The sequence below is a fragment of the Chenopodium quinoa genome, unplaced genomic scaffold (genome assembly GCF_001683475.1).
Source record: "Chenopodium quinoa cultivar QQ74 unplaced genomic scaffold, ASM168347v1, whole genome shotgun sequence".
Classification (NCBI taxonomy): Eukaryota; Viridiplantae; Streptophyta; class Magnoliopsida; order Caryophyllales; family Amaranthaceae; genus Chenopodium; species Chenopodium quinoa.
Window position 1 is genome coordinate 20767505 of NW_018742204.1, and position 19201 is coordinate 20786705.

Consider the following 19201-nt stretch of genomic DNA (forward strand, 5'->3'; position numbering starts at 1 on the left):
TGCCAAATGTCCCTAACCAATTCGGGCAACAATATCTCAGTCAGAGCAATAGGATGTCAGGAATGTTTGGGGAGCCTTCTTTATTTTCTAATGGAAATCATGCTTATATGGAAAATTATGGTGTTCTGAATCAGCCTCTGAGATTTAATGTTCAGCAAAGCGGAGTCATGGCATTACAGTGTCCAGATATTAGAAGGGGAGCATTCAACCAGGGTAATGTAACTAATCAATAAATCTTCCATAATACAGTAAATTAAGGGAATAAGTCAGCAATAGAAGTGCATACCAGTGAACTGTACACCCTTTGGTTTAAAGGGAGATGTTTAATAAAGTGTTTTTTTTTATAGAAAAATTAAAAAAGGTAACACCACGTGACAATGTTATCATCCTTTTTGCGGAAACATTTAATCTTTATGTAACACTTGGTGCAATGAGGTAATCTTGAGTTGCACCAAGGCTTTGCCTTTATTTTGCATTGATAATTATTTTCTTTTGAAGTTCTTGGATCGATAATATAATTACACGCTCATAAGTCTTTAATTCAAGGAGATTTGTAGAGAATAATGATATTACACAAAACAATTTTAACTACTACCTCCGATTCTTATTATGTGCAACATAGGGGTATTATTTGTGAAACATAAAATATTTCTTTGATGCACATAATAGATAACGGAGGTAGTAGATTAGTTGGTTAAGATTTAGGTGGTAATCAAGACATGAGATCGAATTATAAATTTATGTTTATTATTGTTTCAAACTTATCCTTTGTATATATAGTTACGGAGTATATAGCAATATTAAGCTATGTCCCCTTCCTTTTCTGTTTGAGGATGAGGTCCTGCCAATTATCAATTTGATACAGAACCTTATAATTTAATGCTTGCAAGATAAATACGGGTAACATGATGCTCTGTAACTAGCATATCTTGTCTGTTGTCTCCCATAATGTTTTTAAAATATTGTATAGCTTTTTTACAGAAAAAAAAAAAACCTCTTAAACATCCCATACCATATAAACAAAAAAACAACTATTAAGAAATACTAATTTAATTCATTTACCTACTTAAAGCCTTAACAAAACACAGTATTTTGACTGTGAGCATGTTTTTAGCTCAAAATGTCATATCAGACTAAAACCTGTATTGTTGTAAATGTAAATTATCACTCCTCAATTAGGGCCTGTTCTCATACGTTTATTTTCAGTTCAGTTCAGCTCCTAATTTTCTTCTCTTATAAAATATTCATTTCACTTCAGTTCAGTTTTGCTGAGTTCAATCTATGAGAACAGACCCTTAGTCTTACAACTAACTATACAGATTATTTTATAAACTAAAATGTTTTGCAAAAAGAAAACTTAAGGTAAAGTGCATAATTTCCAATTTATGCTGTATTTTCCCCATTATCAGAACTCAGAGATTTCAATTCCCAATATAAAAAAAGGAAAGAGGATATCTTTGTTCTTGCTTCAGTTGCCAACTTGCCATTTCAAGTCCAACCCAGTAGGCCAGTACTCAGAAAGGTCACAACTGAATATTTCTTCTCTCTTCTTTCACCCTTCAAAAATTTAGAAATTCCTCAATTTCTGATGCAGAAGAAATCATAAAATTCTCAAGTGATGGATCTGCAAAGATTGAGCTTGTTTTTCTCTCTTTGTTTTCTTATAATAAGTGTTAGAGCTGGGGATATAATTCACCATGATGATAAAGCTCCACAAAAACCTGGGTGTGAGAATGATTTCATCCTGGTGAGTTTGAATTTTGCAATTTATTTTTCTACCCACTTTCTATTTTTGTTGATTTTTCATCTGGGTGTCTTTAATTTTTACTAGTTCCTATTTTTTGATTGTGTAATTATTTTTCATTTATAGGGAGTATTAATTATAGTTTATATTGTGTTAAGATTATTGTTTGGACTCCGTAAAACTTTGAAGTGAAGAAGTGGTAGAACAATTCTGTATTTGCTTTGTTATGATAGAAGATTTTTTTTTTAGGCTCTTTTCCCAAGGTTTATTGTTTTATACAGTATGTTTTATCATTTTAAACTTTGGAGGAATGCAATTATTTTTCCATTAGGGGAGCCGGGAAGTGATGTAGACGAGATTTGATCAAGGTCTTGGGTGTCAGGTGTCACGCCTAAGACTTTAACCAAGTTAGTTGACAACCCAATTTTGATTCTTGATCATTGTATAGATACCTTCTTGGGGCTATGACAAGAATGATCATATTACTAGGGAGTAAGTTATAACTTTTAAGCTAGTGGCTTGTTTTTTTCATTTGTGGTGTGCTCTCCTTGGTTAGGTGAAAGTGCAAACATGGATTGGGGAAAAGGAAGATGTAGAATTTGTTGGTGTTGGTGCGAGATTTGGTACTAGGATTGTCTCGAAGGAGAAGAAAGCAAACCACTCTCGCCTTACTCTTTCAGACCCTAAAGATTGTTGCAGTCAGCCAAGAAACAAGGTTGCCATCTATATTCTATTTATGTCAAACTTGGTGATTATGCTCTTATTTATTAGCTCATGTGGTGAGCTTTGTGTTAGCTTGCCGGAGATGTCATTATGGTACATCGAGGCCACTGCAGATTCACAACTAAAGCAAATGTTGCAGAAGCTGCTGGTGCTTCAGCAGTTCTCATTATAAATGATGCAAATGGTAATTACTTGAAGGCTTTTGTCTTTGTAACATTAGTTGTGTAAAATTTGAGTGATAAACGATTACAGGCTTTTAATATTAATATTATGATTTGCACTTTCCTTGGGTGTCATAAATCTTCAAAGCTGTTGAAGACCCTGTAATAATACACCAGTAAGCTCACTGAGGGGGAATCATAGGAGAAACTCCACGGTATTCATTTGCAGTTAGTAATTTGCTGATGCGGATTCAGATAAAGCATCATTTGATGCCTTGGAGTTGTTAAGAGTCATCTTAGTCTCATTCATGTTTAATTTGCTATTGCCAGTACCATTGTTTGTTTATTTTACTATTAAAGGTAGATATGCAAAGTATGGGTGTTTCTGGGTACTTGCATATATAATTCCAGATAACTAGCAACTTCATGAACAATGTGCCGTCTGTCTCACATTGTTTGCTAGTTTTGAAAGTTGTGACTTACAACATTGTTGGGACTTATGGAGTACTTTGTGATGGCACCCTCTCAAAGTATTAGGGAAAGAATTTTGGCTGAAGTGTTTCTGCTCCATAGTGTCACAGTGTCACCACATTGGTTTTTAGGAGATTCTTTAGCAACTAAGACCTAGCAGTAGATAGATTTCTACCTGTTGTATACTCGTATTAATCTGCATAACATACCAAAAATTGAGGAGCTTCAAGGCGCTTTGTCAATTGAAATTATTTTGTAGAATCGTAATGATAGGGTAGCAGTACATGTTTGAAAAGTGTAGATGAGGAATGGCTCATATAATTGGCAAAATGTACATTTTTGGTATCTAACAATCTACCATGGTCACTTTTTTCAGCTCAACTTAACAAACTTTCTGCTATATTCTTTTGAGATGTATGGATTTCTGAGATATTTGCTATTTTAAAAAAATGTTGGAACCTGAGTTTTGAATTACTGTTTATGGAAAAACTAAAATCTGAATAATTTGAAAAAAAGTATATGTCAATTGTTTCATAAAGACAGCAAAAAGTATAACATAAAATTGGGACAAAGGGAATAGTAGATTTGGAGGGGATGTTAGTCACATATGCTTAGTTGTTATGACAAGCACCTCAAGACTATGGTCTTAGCATGTCCTGTAAGAATATTTGTATTCATTTTGCGCTCCTGCTAGATCTGCACTGTTACTGTATATATCTTGGTATTATTCTACAAGTGGCATAATTTCTGGCAGTTAGGCATGAATTTGAAAATAAGCAGGAGGCATTGTATTTATTGCATAGCAAGAGATTTGGACTAGGAAAGGAAAGAAGATCTGTACATTGCAGAAATGAAATTGCTTATTTATTTTATGACAACTTAGGATCAGCCTAGAAGTCATTAGCTGTAATACGTGTCTCATTGTAAATGACTTTAGTTACTTCTGATTAATAAAATTAAGGAAGTAATAATGATGTATATAGTGCAGTACATGCCCCATAAGGACACTAGTTTTTAAAGACATGAAAGTGTGACACCATGCATCTTGAACAGGTTCAGAACACCACCATTTACGTTAGTCAAGCCACTTCCAGTTTATATTTTGTATTTCAAAAGAAGCTTAAGAAAATTATAATATTTTCGCTTGACTCCACAGACTTATTTTCACTGTAATATGTGCAAGACTAATAACTGTTGTTATTATTCACCTGGAAATTTCTATATACATACTTGCATATGTTCACGCTTACAGCCACATGCCCACATGTATGTACATGTACATGTATATGCACCTTGATAAGTATAAACAAAATATGAAATTTTATTGTTCCAATTATCAAGTTAGTTGATGAGCAATTTTATTTTCTTGTAGAGCTTTACAAGATGGTCTGTGAACCGGATGAGACTGATCTTGATATCCATATCCCTACGGTTATGCTCCCTCAAGATGCTGGTATAACGTTGGAAAAGATGCTGTCAAATAGTTCTTCAGGTTAACTTTCTCAATCCAAAATTGCTCTCCCTGCATCAAATTTATCTGAGCATTGCAGTGTTTACTTAAATTAAAGACACAGTCTGATCATTCTAAAGCTTGTTTTTTTTAAAGTTCTTTCCTTTGTTCAGTATCTGTGCAGCTATACTCTCCTCGAAGACCAGTAGTGGATATTGCCGAAGTGTTTTTATGGCTTATGGCAGTTGGCACCGTTCTATGTGCATCATATTGGTCAGCTTGGAGCGCCAGAGAAGCTGTTGCTGAGCATGAAAAGCTATTGGAAGTAAGTCTGTTTTATAGCCTGTTCTCCCGTTACATTATGTATTGTTGTTTTCTTGTGCATGTGTGTTTAGGTAGGCTTGCAAGTATTATAGATCTATTAGTCTTAAAGAATAAGGACCCTCCTTTAGATTTTGGTTGGTTGCTAACTGTTTGTTGTAAACTTATTCTCCACAGGATGCTTCAGATGAACTCTCAAATGTGAGCTATGGTGGTGTGGTGAACATCAGCACAAAATCGGCCCTACTGTTTGTTGTTGTAGCTTCAAGCTTTCTTGTTGTCCTTTACAAATTGATGTCGTCTTGGCTCATTGAGCTTTTGGTGTTGCTTTTTTGCATTGGCGGTGCCGAGGTTAGAAAAATTCTTTTCTTATCACTTTATCAGCATCTTCTGTTTTCCTCTGCATGAATGTTATATGAAATATGTTCTTCCTGTTATACCCAATAGAAACGAACTACCTTTTAAGCTTTTGGCTCTAGTGCTACTGTTTTAGCAGTAGATCTGTTAAAAGATACTTTCTGAAGTTTCTTTTCAAAAATCTTAGAAGCAGACCAGCCATCTCTGTGCTCAAACTTAGATTTTGTTTTGAGCAAGGTCCTCTTTGAATCGAGTAATAGAAGGAAATAAGAACATGCTGAAGTAGATTCAGCTGCTTCTCTTGCCAGTTACTTCCATTTGGGTTTGTTCATGAATTCACGAGAATGGGATAGTAAATAACTCTATATTTGTTCTAAAAAATAGAAATATCCCAATTTCTGGGGAAACAGTAATCTAATTACTTCTTCTGTTTCCTTGAATTTGCCGTTGTTCAATATTTATACTATTAACATACTAACTTTGACCATGTGTAAACTGTTACCGTATAAAATGTTGATGGATTAGTCTATATGTGAACGTGAGATGAAAGGAATATTAATCTTCTAGTGATTGTCTTATATTCATACTTTAACCTTAGTTCTTAATTTATTTTAGCCTTATTTTCTTCGTTTATGTATGAAAGGAATATTAATCTTCTAGTGATTGTCTTATATTCATACTTTAACCTTAGTTCTTAATTTATTTTAGCCTTATTTTCTTCGTTTATGTTTTGTAGGGGTTACAAACATGCTTGGTTGCTTTACTTTCAAGGTATTTATGCCCTATTTGTTTCTAGTCCTTCAAGAGATATAATAGCTGAATGTCACCACATAACTTTCTGAGAGTAGGAACTCTTTGACAGTTTATGTAAACAGTAACCATCTTTCCTTGCTGAATTTGCTTAAGACATGGGAGGGTTTTAGTGGCAATTATCATCAAATGTTTGACTAATTTCTGATATCCACGAGTTTTACAATGTTGAGAACTGTTAATAGCATCTGCTGTAGATATATCTCTGAAGCTTGTGGTAATCTTGCTAATATACACCTATCTGTTATACTTTGATGCTATTATAATTACCGATTTGTAGTGACTTGTTAAAAAAGAAATAATATCTTAGAGTCATACTCATATAATTTGGGTCTCGTCTTACCACTTAAACTGCACTAACACTTCTAAATTGCAGGTGGTTCAATTTGTTCGCACGCTCATATGTGAAAGTACCTCTTCTTGGAGCTATTTCATACCTTACTTTAGCTGTTTCACCATTCTGCATCACATTTGCAGTCCTTTGGGGAGTTTATCGAGATCTTCATTTTGCCTGGATTGGTCAAGATGTGCTTGTAAGGATAATATATTATCAGATATATATTCTATAGTATATAAATGTGCTAGACATTCTTCTGTCATTTGTAATTATAATACTAATAATCACATGCGTATCCTTTTATGACGACACAGGGAATTGCTTTGATAATTACTGTTATTCAAATTGTTCGGATTCCAAATCTCAAGGTAATGAATCCATCCCCTCCCCACTTCCCTTCTCCCGTACAAAACCTTTCAAATATCTTATAAAAGAAAGAAATGATTTGGAAATTTGCTTAGTTGTTTTGAAATGTATGCGAAAGATACTGCAAAATCATTAGATAAATATGTTCACCTTTATTTGGCTCTATAAGACTCCAGTGGTAATTACAAATGCCTGAATTTGTTTGTTTTCTTCCTCACTTTGCAGTCTAAGGAATAGTCGGATAGGCTATTTGTGCTTGGAATCATAAGCAGTTATTTATCAGTTTTGTTATAATCTGATATCACTTTGCTTGAATGCTAATTGCACATTACCTTTGGAAGTTGTCTGATTTTCACACTTGGGGTGCTTTGATTATTATGATCAATTGGTTTTTAGTGTTATTGATATTCTCTGGTGAGATTCATAATTGTATATATCTTACTTTTTGCTATGTGAATCAGGTGGGAACAATTCTTCTATCTTGTGCCTTCTTGTATGACATATTTTGGGTCTTTATCTCAAAGAAGTTATTCCATGAGAGTGTTATGATTGTGGTAAGTTAGCCATATCAACCACTTGCTTTGCTAAATGATTTATTGTAATGCTATGTTCGTTTGTAACAACGAATTCCTTTTCTTTTTTTTTTTAGGTAGCCCGTGGTGATAAAAGTGGGGAGGACGGTATTCCTATGTTGCTTAAGATTCCACGCATGTTTGACCCATGGGGTGGCTATAGCATCATTGGTTTTGGTGACATCCTTTTGCCAGGATTACTAATAGCGTTTTCTCTCAGGTAAGAATAATCTTATAATTAAGTTCTTGACTCATCCCGCCCCCTCCCCTAATTTCTTTTGCAATAGGTAAATAACTCGGTAAGAGAGAGGGGGGGGGGGGTCTGCTTAAAGCAATTAGTCCAGGCAAGGCATAAGAAAGAAAGAGCCAAGGCCTTCTCAGCCCCTCACAGCTTTAAGAAACACCCCCCCCCCCCCCTCCCAAAAAAAAAAACCATATGTCCTACAAATGAGAATAGATCCCCAAACTCAGTGTTCGAAGGGTGACTATAGTTATTACATATCCCCACAATTATTATGCCCTTGGAAGTGGCTTGATTTGTACATATTTTATTGTTTTGTCACGAGTGATTCATGTTACGAAGTTATTACCAGCTATTATATTGGCATAGACCTGAATTTGTGAAAATGGACAAAAGAATACATGATATTTTTATCCCCTGTGACCTTTGGGGGGAGGGGGAGGGGCTATAGTAGCTGTTGTAAAAATGATATATGTTCATGTATGTTTGACAGGTATGATTGGTTGGCAAAGAAGAGTCTTCGAGCTGGGTACTTCTTGTGGACTATGATCGCCTACGGATTAGGTAAACAAAGTTGTTCCTAATTTTTCTTTCATCTTCCTATTTTGTGGTAGTTGAAGTAGGGTGCATAAGTTCAGCTCCGCACTGCTTATGTGAAAAATTTGCATCTGGAAGCTCCCCGAGTTGCTGACTATCTTATTCAAATTGTTGAATGTTATTGGCAGGTCTTCTCATTACTTATGTCGCTCTTAATTTAATGGATGGACATGGCCAACCTGCTTTGTTATACATTGTCCCTTTTACTTTAGGTATGTTTTCTGATGCACCTTAGGGCTTTCTACTTCCTAAAACGTTACGCAATTCAGGTTGGCAATTAATGCTTCAAACAATTCCACATTCTTAATTTATACGCGGTCCAAAACTCCAATTTAGTCATCTGTGAGTTAACCTGATGTTATAATCTACATAAGCCTAGTGTGTGATGCTCTCACCAATATATATTTATGGCAGATCAAATTGATGTCGTATTATCCTTGTAATTGTAAAGAGGTTTTCATTACAGTACATAAACTCTGTACATATAATGATATAAACCATCTTCATCGGTGCATCTAGGAGTTCGTTTAATCAAAATTGATTTGTGTGAATGCCAGGAACATTATTGATGCTGGGTAAAAAAAGAGGCACTCTCAAGGTTTTATGGACGAGAGGGGAGCCCGAAAGACCTTGCTCTCATATGCATCTGCATATGTCTGAGGAATCGAATCAAGAAAAGTAGATCCTCAGTCTGAAATTAATGTATAATTACATAGAAGTTAGGTGTTGTACTTGTACTAATTCACCTTCAAGGCTTCAATTTTCTATTGCCTGGAAGCAGGAAAGAATGTAATATATGTCGAATTTGCCAAACTAGTTTATATTGTATATTTTCATACTGAGCTCTTGAGCTGGGTGCAAGACCCTCTTATTATATGAGTAATAGAAATGAATTGGTCCTATCAAATCGCGCACTTTTGTTCAATTTTGTACCTTTGTGGTTTTGAGGATTTGTTTAGAGCCAGGTTAATCTCTAAGATTAACAATACAATTTATTTCCTCTCACAACTTTATACATTAATTTTTGTGTCACTTTATTATTTCACTTTTATTATTTAAAAAACAAAAGAAAAGCAATATATTGGGAGATGAGATATAAGTTCAAATTTATTTCAGAGATCAACTTGAATTTTTTTTTTTGTTTTAGTGATTGAAAAAAAATGCCAATAAACATAGTATATGACCAACTCAAGTAATCCTTTGTCACTCAACTCAATTGATTTGTTTGCCACTTGAAAGGTGAAACTTGAAAAAAAAGATACTGGTACAAATTATCTATCAATAATCTTCTAACATTCAACAAATTACAAATTACATTTTCCTCATATTTTATCCCTAATTTCTATTATCCATCACTTTTTGTTCGTTAATTCAACAAAATGATCCTCATTTATTGGTTGAGTTTTCTTACTAAACATCATCTCAATTTCTTCCAAAGATTTTCCCTTTGTCTCAGGCAAAAAGAAGTAGAAAAACAACCAAGCCATTATTGCAAGCCCACCAAACAAGAAGAAAGTCCCACCAATTGTAATTGCCTTATACATTGATATGAAACTCATTGATACAGCAGCATTCATAGACCTATTCACAGCCACAGCAAGTCCTGCGCCGACAGCTCGAAACTTAAGGGGAAATATCTCAGATGTGTAAACCCAAGTGATGGGTGATATCCCAATTGAGAAAAAGGCCATATAAATGTATGTGGCACATATAGATAGTGCTAGAGCCCATGATGCATGGTTTTTCGAGTTTGCAACAATAGGTAGCCTACAGAATTTTTCCTGTATCGGCAACATTGCTGATGTGGTATTACCATGAGGGTAACCATTGGCGGACCTGCTCTTGTGCATGGTGAGTCAAACCAGGGCCCAAAAAAAATTTCTAAGTTTTTTTTAAAAAAAAAAAAAAAAAAAAAATTATTTTCTTTGGTTGATTTTGTTGTTGTTTGTTTGGTAAACTTTGAACCTTTTGTTAATGTTGTTGGGTTTTTGATGAAATTTGAACCTTTTTGACCATGTGAATTGTAATCAGTGTTTATTTAGGGTGTTTATTGATGTTAATTATGTCTGTCAAATTGTCAATACACCATTGACTTTGGTAGATTTATATGGGGTTTTGCATATGTGCTGATTTGATTGACGATTGCTTATGATATAGTCGACCCACCCTAATGATATAGTCAATTATGTCTGTCAAATTGTGAATACACCCTAATGCTTGTACAGATTTTAATCTTGTCAATTATTAGAGAGCTAAGCTTGTCATGTTGTCAAATTTTTTTTTTACATATTTGGTTATCGATTGTGACTCATCAGTCGGAAATTCCTGGGTCCGCCACTGAGGGTAACAACTGGTGAAAGTTAGCCCGACCCCAAGTGCTATAAGGGCGGCTATCACCCCAGCTGTGCTAGTCAATAGCAATGGTCGTCGACCAACTTTGTCTAATAAAAAAGTAGCTACTAAAATGAAAAGGGTCTTAACCACCCCTAGCCCTACATTTGCTAGCAAGAGCTTGTTCTTGCTAGTGATCCCAACCGCCTTGAAGATCCTAGGGCTATATAGTATGACAGCTTCTACACCGGTTGCGTGTTCGAAGAAATGAATACATATGGCAGCAAATAAGGTCCAACGAACCGCTAAGGTGGGCTTAAAGAGGAGCTCCTTCCATAAGGAAAACTCGGTTTGAGACTTTTTATCTAGCAATTTTGTAGACTCTACGGTTGTTATTATATCTTCAAGCCTAATCTCGGCCTCGTATTTCGAGTTAGACACCAACATAAGGACTCTTTTAGCATCCTCTATGCGCCCTTTCACGACGAGCCAACGTGGAGACTCGGGCATTTTAAGTACCCCAAAGATCAAACCAAGAGACGGTATGGCTGCCACGCCGAGCATTAGCCTCCAACCTAACTTCAACGTTAGTTTTCCAAACAAGTAATTTGAGACATATCCTAATAAAATGCCGAGACTAATGCAAAACTCGGGTAATGATGATAGTTTTCCTCTATGTGTAGCTGAAGAAATCTCGGCTGTATAGATTGGCGCGATCATAAGGGCAAAGCCTACGCCGAATCTAGCGATGCACCTCCCGGTCATTAAGACCGCGTAGTTAGTGCCGTAACCCATCAAGATAGAGCCTAACAAGAAGAGGGTGGATGCTACGACGATTGTGTAGCGTCGACCGATGTAGTCGGAAGTCCTTCCGGCTATTAGAGAGCCAACCAATGCACACAAGTTAAGTATCCCTGCTAGTACTTCTATTTGTGTGTCATTGATCTTGAGGTCTTCTTTGATGAAAATCATTGCTCCACTCATAACTCCAGTATCTGAGGAAAAAAAAAAAATAATAATTCAAATGAGAATATGTTATAATTGGTTTAAATTAAATTTACTCAATGCAATTGAAGTGTTTTCTTTTATTCTCAATCAATACATACATCATTTTGACTTTTACACTTGTCACTGACACCAACTATGTGGTCCACCACTCCAAATTAGGGGAGGAGAGCCCATTATCATATATTCTTATATAAACCCCACATCAACCCCCCATATGACCGATATGGAATTCAAGTCTCATACCTTGCAATAGACAGTTCTATAACACATGTACATGCACAACTATTTTTAAAGGCAAATAAGTAAACATACATGTAAAATTAGATGTTCAATAAAGAATGAAATATGAGTATGCAAATAATTATAAGTGACCGATACGAGTACTTAAATGTGCTAAATAATTAACTAAACGGCTTAAATGCTATGTACGAGTGTTAGAGGAGTTACCATAGCCAAATATGACAGATATTATAGAGGCAATAATAGCAGCAGCACAAGCAAATTTGTTAAGATGCTTATGTTGTTCTCCTTCAGCAATAGCTTCTTCCATTGTAGATAATTTACTCTCACAACTTGTATGGTATGTTCTTTTTTAATTGATTAATCAGCTTCGATCATCATATATATGGTGTTATATATAACTATATATAAGGAAATAAAGTATGTGATAAGTTTAAGTTAAAAGAGTGTTAAATAGTCTGGCTTCTTCTTATTGTGGATATTTATACAATAACAACAACGTAATCCTCTTTGTCAAAAAAAAAAAAAAAAAAAAAAAAAAAAAACCTTAATCCTAATAGGCCTAGAAAGCAAGATATTCTAACTCCTTGAACTTTCCTAATTAATAAGATAATGTTTTTATATCAATAGATAACATATAATATAACTAAGTTATAGTATTATTTAATTTTTCTAAATAAGTAAAATATTATCATAAAATCTATATATGGAATTATTATATTTCTAATACTCCGTAGTATGTTTTAGCCTTTCAAGTCGTTTAAGGGTTAGGGTCGATAAATTCATTTAAATTGGTGTAGTCAATTATTTTTTACCTCTTGACTCTAAGTTTACAAGTTTTAATCCTATTAATTACGAGTCTCACATGTCAGATTGTCATTTAACCTTATTCTTTTCCCTCACCTCAAATCCATGACAAGTCAAGTCGAGTCTACTAAAATCATATTTTGTAAATCTTACCTATCAAAATAGAATATGTTTGAGGAGCCTACTAGCTTTGTAATTAAATGTCTTTAAAGCAATTTGATTAGGCGTATATCGGTAAACTTTGTTACATGTGGATTATGGAAATATCCTGGTAAATGCGATGAAATAAGGAAATTGGGAAATTATTTGGAACGTTGATTGATTACCAACATTAAGACGTTTAAACAAAGTTTGTCCTTTTGTTTTATTATGGGGTTATAACAAGCAAGAAAGTGTTTTGCAACTCTTATGTACCTGTAAAGTACAAAATTTGAACTACTTACCTTTTTGACTTATTGTGAAGTTTGATTGATATCTAACACAATTAAATTTTAAGCACTTTGCCATCAAAAATGTGAAAATTAAATTGCTAGAGGTTTTTCTAAATTTCAATAATTATTGTTGTTTTTAAATAATTGAAGAAATTTTCATTGTTGACAAAAAATAAATAAATAAAAAAAACACTTAATTATATGAATAATTTCAAATATAGTTTCTTTGTTTCGTTAAGACAAATACGATAATCTTGTCAAAAAAAAAAAAAAAGACAAATACGATAATGCATGATTTTAAATATAAATTTCTTGAATTATGTAAAAACAAAAATTATAAAAAATTGATGTTTGGAAAATAGACAATGAGACCAATAACTATACTCTATATGACTTGAGATTAACTTATATGTGAATAATTCTTAAATTCTAGCTAGAATATGTTAAGTAAAAAGAAATAGAGAAAGTACATTAAGAAAATATGTGGATATAAGAAAACAAGGAATGAGCAAATCGAAAAATTAGACATGATGGAGAAACCGAATTAGTAACACGGAAACTCCGTCCAGCGTTGATTTTTAGTATGACGTGGTTGATGAATATCTTCTTATTTGAGATATTTTAAATCAGATGTCAAATAGTTTAATTAGATGCCAAAGTATTAGGGTATTGTGACATCAAATTTCATTTACATTAATTGGGAAAATATTGTCAAGATTGTTGGTACATTTGGAAAAACCATACATGAGATTACAAGCAAGTGGGAAACCAAAATAACAATAGTCAATTACTTCTTCACTAAGACCACTATCAGCAGTGAGGAAAAAAAAACCTCTCAATCTCTCTCTACCCACTTTCTCACTCCTCCCATACAATTTCTCTCATCAAATGTTTTTTTCACTACATCAATGAGGAGAAAAAAAAACCTCTCATCACTTTTTCCTCCACTATTTACTATACCCCACCATAATACACATCATCTTTTTATTTTATCTTTATTTTGAAATAATGTTTATACTACATATTTATAGTATTTATGGGTTTTTTGAAAGTATATCAAAATATATCAAAATGCATGTCCATTTATAGAGAAAAAAAAAATCTATCCGTTGGTGAATTTTGTTTTTTTTTTTTTAATTACAACGGTTATATTTACCTTACAAAAATATAACCGTTGTAATAAAAGCAAAAAAATCTGATTGGTTGGAAGGACAAAGCCTGACGCGTGTCGCATCCCCATTGGCTGGGTCTGACGCGCGTCAGGCCAGCTGCCCCCTTATTTTTTTTCCCTTTTTGCCCCTCAAAACGGCGTCGTTTCGCCCTTCTTTAAGGCAAAACGACGTCGTTTTGCAAGCCAGAAAGGAAAAAAAAAAGGGAAAGCAGCGTGTACATGTGGGGCCCACCGGTTACTGTTCACGAGTATTTCCCCTCAACTCTTGTGCGTTTTCCATAGCTCTCAACGGTGAGGGTTTTTTCCCTCACTAACGTAATGCTCGGGTATTTTTTTTACACCTTAATTTTAGTCGTGAGGGCTTTTTTCCTCACTGCCGGGAGTGCTCTAATAATTGCATGATGTAATGCCAAGTCAAGATTACTTTGTAAAATCATTGGCATAAAGATTGCATAGCATGATACAGACACGGTGTAGGCACAACACGTTACTGTGTGGTATCGAGTAGTGAAAATATTACGCCTAATTAAGTCATCACTTGGTCTAGTGTCAAAACATCCACAAATTAATAATAATTACCCTAAAAAGACGAGGGATACACAGTTGTTTATATGGGGTATAATTGTCTTTTCAACTAGCAGTGGGGGGTATATGCGTCTTTTCATATACTAGTTGAGGGGTACATGTGTAATTTCCTCACCAAAGAGTAAAAACAAAAAACAAACCGTAATTGGACAGCTTACCAAAAGTACTGAATAAATGACCCTGCTTTTTCAATATATTTACAAAAATGCCATCAGATTAACAAAAATTCGTTTATCTGACAGATTAACTTGTATTTTCCCTAAAAAGATTAACTTGCAATAATTAGTTGAAAGTAGCTAGGGGTTGATTCTATGAAAAATGTGCTTGTGACTCACACTAATATTTCAAACACTTATTGATAGAGTAGTAGTCACACTACAAGAAAAATGACTTTTTGTGGCGATTATTTCGTAGCGATTGTACATTCGCTACAATATGCAAGTATATTTGTGAAATTATTAAGTAATTCGTATCATTTTACAATCGTCATGGTTTTCCCATAAAATCGATACGAAAAACATAATAATACATATCCACACTATTTTTACACATTTATATAATTTTGAGAAATCGTATCATTTACAATCGCCACTAAATCCGAAAAATCGATACGAAAAGCCTTTTCAACACTAGATATATAAATATTGTTTGACAAAGAATACAAAAAATATGTCATAGCTTATAGGTAAAACATTTAATATAAGAGTTTGAGGTTGCATGTTCTAATCTTGTGAAGATCATACGCATTTTTTTTTTTGAAGAAAATGAGTTAAACATTTATAGCGGTTGTAATCGCTACAGTAATCACCAAAATTGGATGTAGTTTTTCGTATCGATTATTGAGGTCAACCCCAGCGATATTGAAAACCACTACTAAAGGCTAATGCAACAGGGGATATTGTATCTAATGACCATTCCTTAGGAAAATTTTTTGTTGCAATTACAATCGATACTAAAGGTTAAAATAATCGCTACGAAAAGGTTATTTTCTTGTAGTGTCAACTAAGGGCTTGTTCACATTTATTGAACTAAACTGAATTGAATATTGTATTTTTCTACTAGTGAATAGAGTTGATCTAAACTGAACTGATTGTAGCCGAACTAAACTAAACTAAACTGTATAGAGCTCAAATGAATATTTTATGATAGAAGGAAATTAGGAGCTAGACTTAACTAAACTGAACAGAACTGATTAGAGATGAACTGAATTGAATTGAACTGAAATTAAGCTGAAGTGAATAGGCCCTAAGACAATAAAGTAAATTATTTGTGACTAAAATTAATAAGAATAAGGGAATAAAATTCCACAGCTATCATAATTAAATATGCAGTTTAAACTTACAATTCTGTTTATATATTAATAATATCGTATTCATATTACCTATGGAATTACCTTTTATAAATTTGTTGGAACGATTTCCCTAGAAATTGTTTAAATAAAAATTAATTCCCAATTTGCATCGTTTAAAAAACTTATTCCCTTAATAGTGTCCACGTAGGAGCGGGTATAGTATTAGCTTTGTATTTTTTTTAAGGGTAAAACCGCAATCGATGACAGCGGTTATACAAACTAGTTCTTACACACGTATTTTACCGCATCTGACATCTCCCCCCTGTCCGAGTGTCTTCCACTCTTCTTATTTCTCTCTCCTCAAGTTTCACTGTTGTTTTGTTTTTTCATTTCAAACCTTTTCTTTCTTCTTAGATCTTCTCACTCTTCTTTCTCTCTCTAAAACACCAGTTTTTATTTGTAATTGTATTGTCTTCAAAAAAAAATTGTAATTTTGTATTGATTTTCTTAGTAATTTCGTACAATTAAAAATTTTGGGTGATTTTATTTTGATATAATCTCACTATTTTTTGGGTAATTTTGTTTTGATTTAATCATTTGAAACACAAGTTTATTAAGAGTATAAAGACGTTGAAACCAAAGCCGACTTATGATGAAATTGAAGATGAAGATGATGTTGAACTTGAGTAGAGTAGAAGATGACGGAATTCATGGATGAAGTTGAGAGCTTGGACGCCATTGAAATTGCTGCGATTTAATATCACTATTTTTTGGGCAATTTCATACAATTATGAATTCTTTTTTTTTTTTACTTCATGTTTTAATTTTAGGGAAATATCTCAACATCAACCTCAAGAACTTCAAACAATTTTGCAGAAAGAACATAAAACCGTTGCCAACAATTGCGGTTTTGCAAATGTAAAACCGCTATCACCAATTGCGGTTTTAAACCGAACCCAAAAAAAAAAATACAAAACTAATACCCGATCCTACGTGGACACTATTCAGGGAATAAGTTTTTTAAACGACCCAAAGTAGGAATTAATTTTGATTTAAACAATTTCTAGGGAAATCATTCAATTTGTTGAGTGGTTGGTGGTAATAAATAAGATGGAGAAAAATGAAAATAATATGTACGACATGAAACTTTTTATTTTTATTATTATTAATACACCGTCTTTTAAAAGCAATTAACGATTTTTTATTTTAAAAGCAATAATCAGATCTTAAATACTAAATAAGAAAAAGCTTCTCATTTCTTTCTAAAGGTTTTATTCTGAGCAAAAAAAAATTCACATGAATAGAATACAAACATCAATAACACAAATAACCACTTCACATGCATTGTGTTGTTATGAATTCTTTAAAAATTCAAAAATTGAGAATCCTTAAATAGCTCAATTGTTGTTACATTAACTATTCAAATATATTTATACATAGTTTTAAACTCATTAATTTTTCCCTCAATGTTGCATTATATTAGTAATATTAATAGATTATTAAAAAAAAATAAGTGTATAAAACATATTTCATATGAGTCTAAATCTAGAGTACAAACTCTATTGATTTTTCTTGATTTATATTGATACATAAAACAAAAATCTATCATCAAAATGCCTAATTTAAAAATTTTAATTCTCAAATTACATTGTAATAAAATAGTAAACCTTAACGTCTGACACCTCGTAAAAATTTATAAATTTTTTAGAGTTTAGACTTTATACACATCGTAAACTTTAAAATAACATCAAGTAACAAATTACATGAAACTGTTTACAAAATAACAAATTGAATGAGTGAATTCTCACAAAAAAAAAGTTTAAATTACTTGTACGCTTTTTTTTAATGATTTGGGGTTTTAATTTTGTGCATCTCGCTAGCAATTGATGCTTATATATGTATTTGATATAAGGGTAAATTAAATGCAAATTGCAATTGTTTTGAATTTCATATTGGAAAAAAGTGAGAAAAGAAAATGATTTGATCAAGTTTTGGTAATGTTAGAATTTAAAGTTGAGAAGTATGGTGGATAGTGAGATAAAGATTGAGAAAAAAGAAAGTGGCGACATTTAAGGCAGATGTCGCTGCCTACTAAGGGATGGGATGGCTAGATGGTGGGGTGGTGATTTGTTTTTGTGTGTGTAAAATTATTGTATGCTTAGGTGAGAGTAAGAAGATTATTAAAAGAAATTAGAGAGTAATTAAGTGAATTAGAGATATTAGATTTTCTTCACCAAAATAAAAAATTACAATCGGGTTTTCTTTTGCCAAAAAATTCTAAAAGGTCTATTTTCAGCAAAATGGTGCTTTTAAAAGTTTTTTTTGACAATTTTTTCTTAGTTTTGAGAGCGGAAATAACATTATTAGAGTGTATTGTGATGATTTAAAACATATATATTTGAATTTGTTTTAATGATCAATGGGTAACAAGTGAGCTTGTAGAAGATATTAAAATTCACAATTTTTTTTCGCAATCCTGTTTGATTTGTAATGCAGATGTGCGATTTTTGTACTCTTGTTTGTGGTTATGGCGTTTACCTGTATTTAATTTGGTCATTACCTAACATAATGAACAAAGTAAATAAATTCCTTAAATACAAATAATAAAAAAAAATCGCACATCTTTTTTCCAGATCAAACAAAATTGCGACCTTTACATTTTCTACAACCTTGATACCCTTGTTCTTTGACAAACTTGAACAATATGAATTTTAGGTCACCATTATATATATTACCAAGGTTGTTTTCGAAATCACAACTCACAACAAAACATCAAAAAAAAAATTATTTTCACATAAATCAGATTTTCGAACACGAGGGTAAATAACATACGAAATAGTAACCAAAAACTCAATTCATTTTCAAATTTTTATTAGGATTTTAGGCCAGATTTGAGAATACATTAACACAAACAATGATTTTGGGAATACGTGGCTAATCTATGACGAATGAAAAACATTGATGAATAATTTTAATTTCGTAATTTTTAATTATAAGTATAGTTTTGAAAATTAATTAATATTATAAAAATTGATTTTTTTATAATTTATATTCATATATCTCTAGAAGAATACATGTATTAGAAATAACACATACATTATGGACATTAAAAATAATTCAAAATTAAAATCAAAATACGATATGAACAATAAAAATAATTCAAAGTACGAAATACTAAATACGAGAC

General features: G+C 32.8%; 2 protein-coding genes across 4 annotated transcripts; one reads left to right on the plus strand and one right to left on the minus strand.

Annotated features, from left to right (window-relative positions):
- Positions 1 to 1385: 1385 nt before the first annotated feature.
- LOC110722661 (signal peptide peptidase-like 2) lies at positions 1386 to 9057 on the plus strand. 2 transcript variants are annotated; one of them, XM_021901939.1, is made up of 14 exons: positions 1386 to 1747; positions 2301 to 2459; positions 2540 to 2651; positions 4472 to 4591; positions 4723 to 4874; positions 5048 to 5221; positions 5964 to 5998; positions 6414 to 6570; positions 6689 to 6742; positions 7202 to 7294; positions 7390 to 7532; positions 8047 to 8117; positions 8279 to 8362; positions 8708 to 9057. In XM_021901939.1, exons 1-14 carry the CDS (start codon positions 1619 to 1621, stop codon positions 8830 to 8832), a joined length of 1608 nt encoding a protein of 535 aa, XP_021757631.1. In that variant the 5' UTR covers positions 1386 to 1618; the 3' UTR covers positions 8833 to 9057. The 2 variants fall into 2 exon arrangements, with proteins under 2 accessions (XP_021757631.1, XP_021757639.1); XM_021901947.1 differs by lacking the exon at positions 7202 to 7294.
- Positions 9058 to 9355: 298 nt separating this feature from the next.
- LOC110722677 (probable polyol transporter 3) lies at positions 9356 to 12646 on the minus strand. 2 transcript variants are annotated; one of them, XM_021901958.1, is made up of 3 exons: positions 11937 to 12646; positions 10521 to 11476; positions 9356 to 9931 (listed from the first exon to the last, which is right to left on the minus strand). In XM_021901958.1, exons 1-3 carry the CDS (start codon positions 12037 to 12039, stop codon positions 9503 to 9505), a joined length of 1488 nt encoding a protein of 495 aa, XP_021757650.1. In that variant the 5' UTR covers positions 12040 to 12646; the 3' UTR covers positions 9356 to 9502. The 2 variants fall into 2 exon arrangements, with proteins under 2 accessions (XP_021757650.1, XP_021757658.1); XM_021901966.1 differs by having other exon boundaries at positions 9356 to 9917; positions 10489 to 11476.
- Positions 12647 to 19201: the final 6555 nt, after the last annotated feature.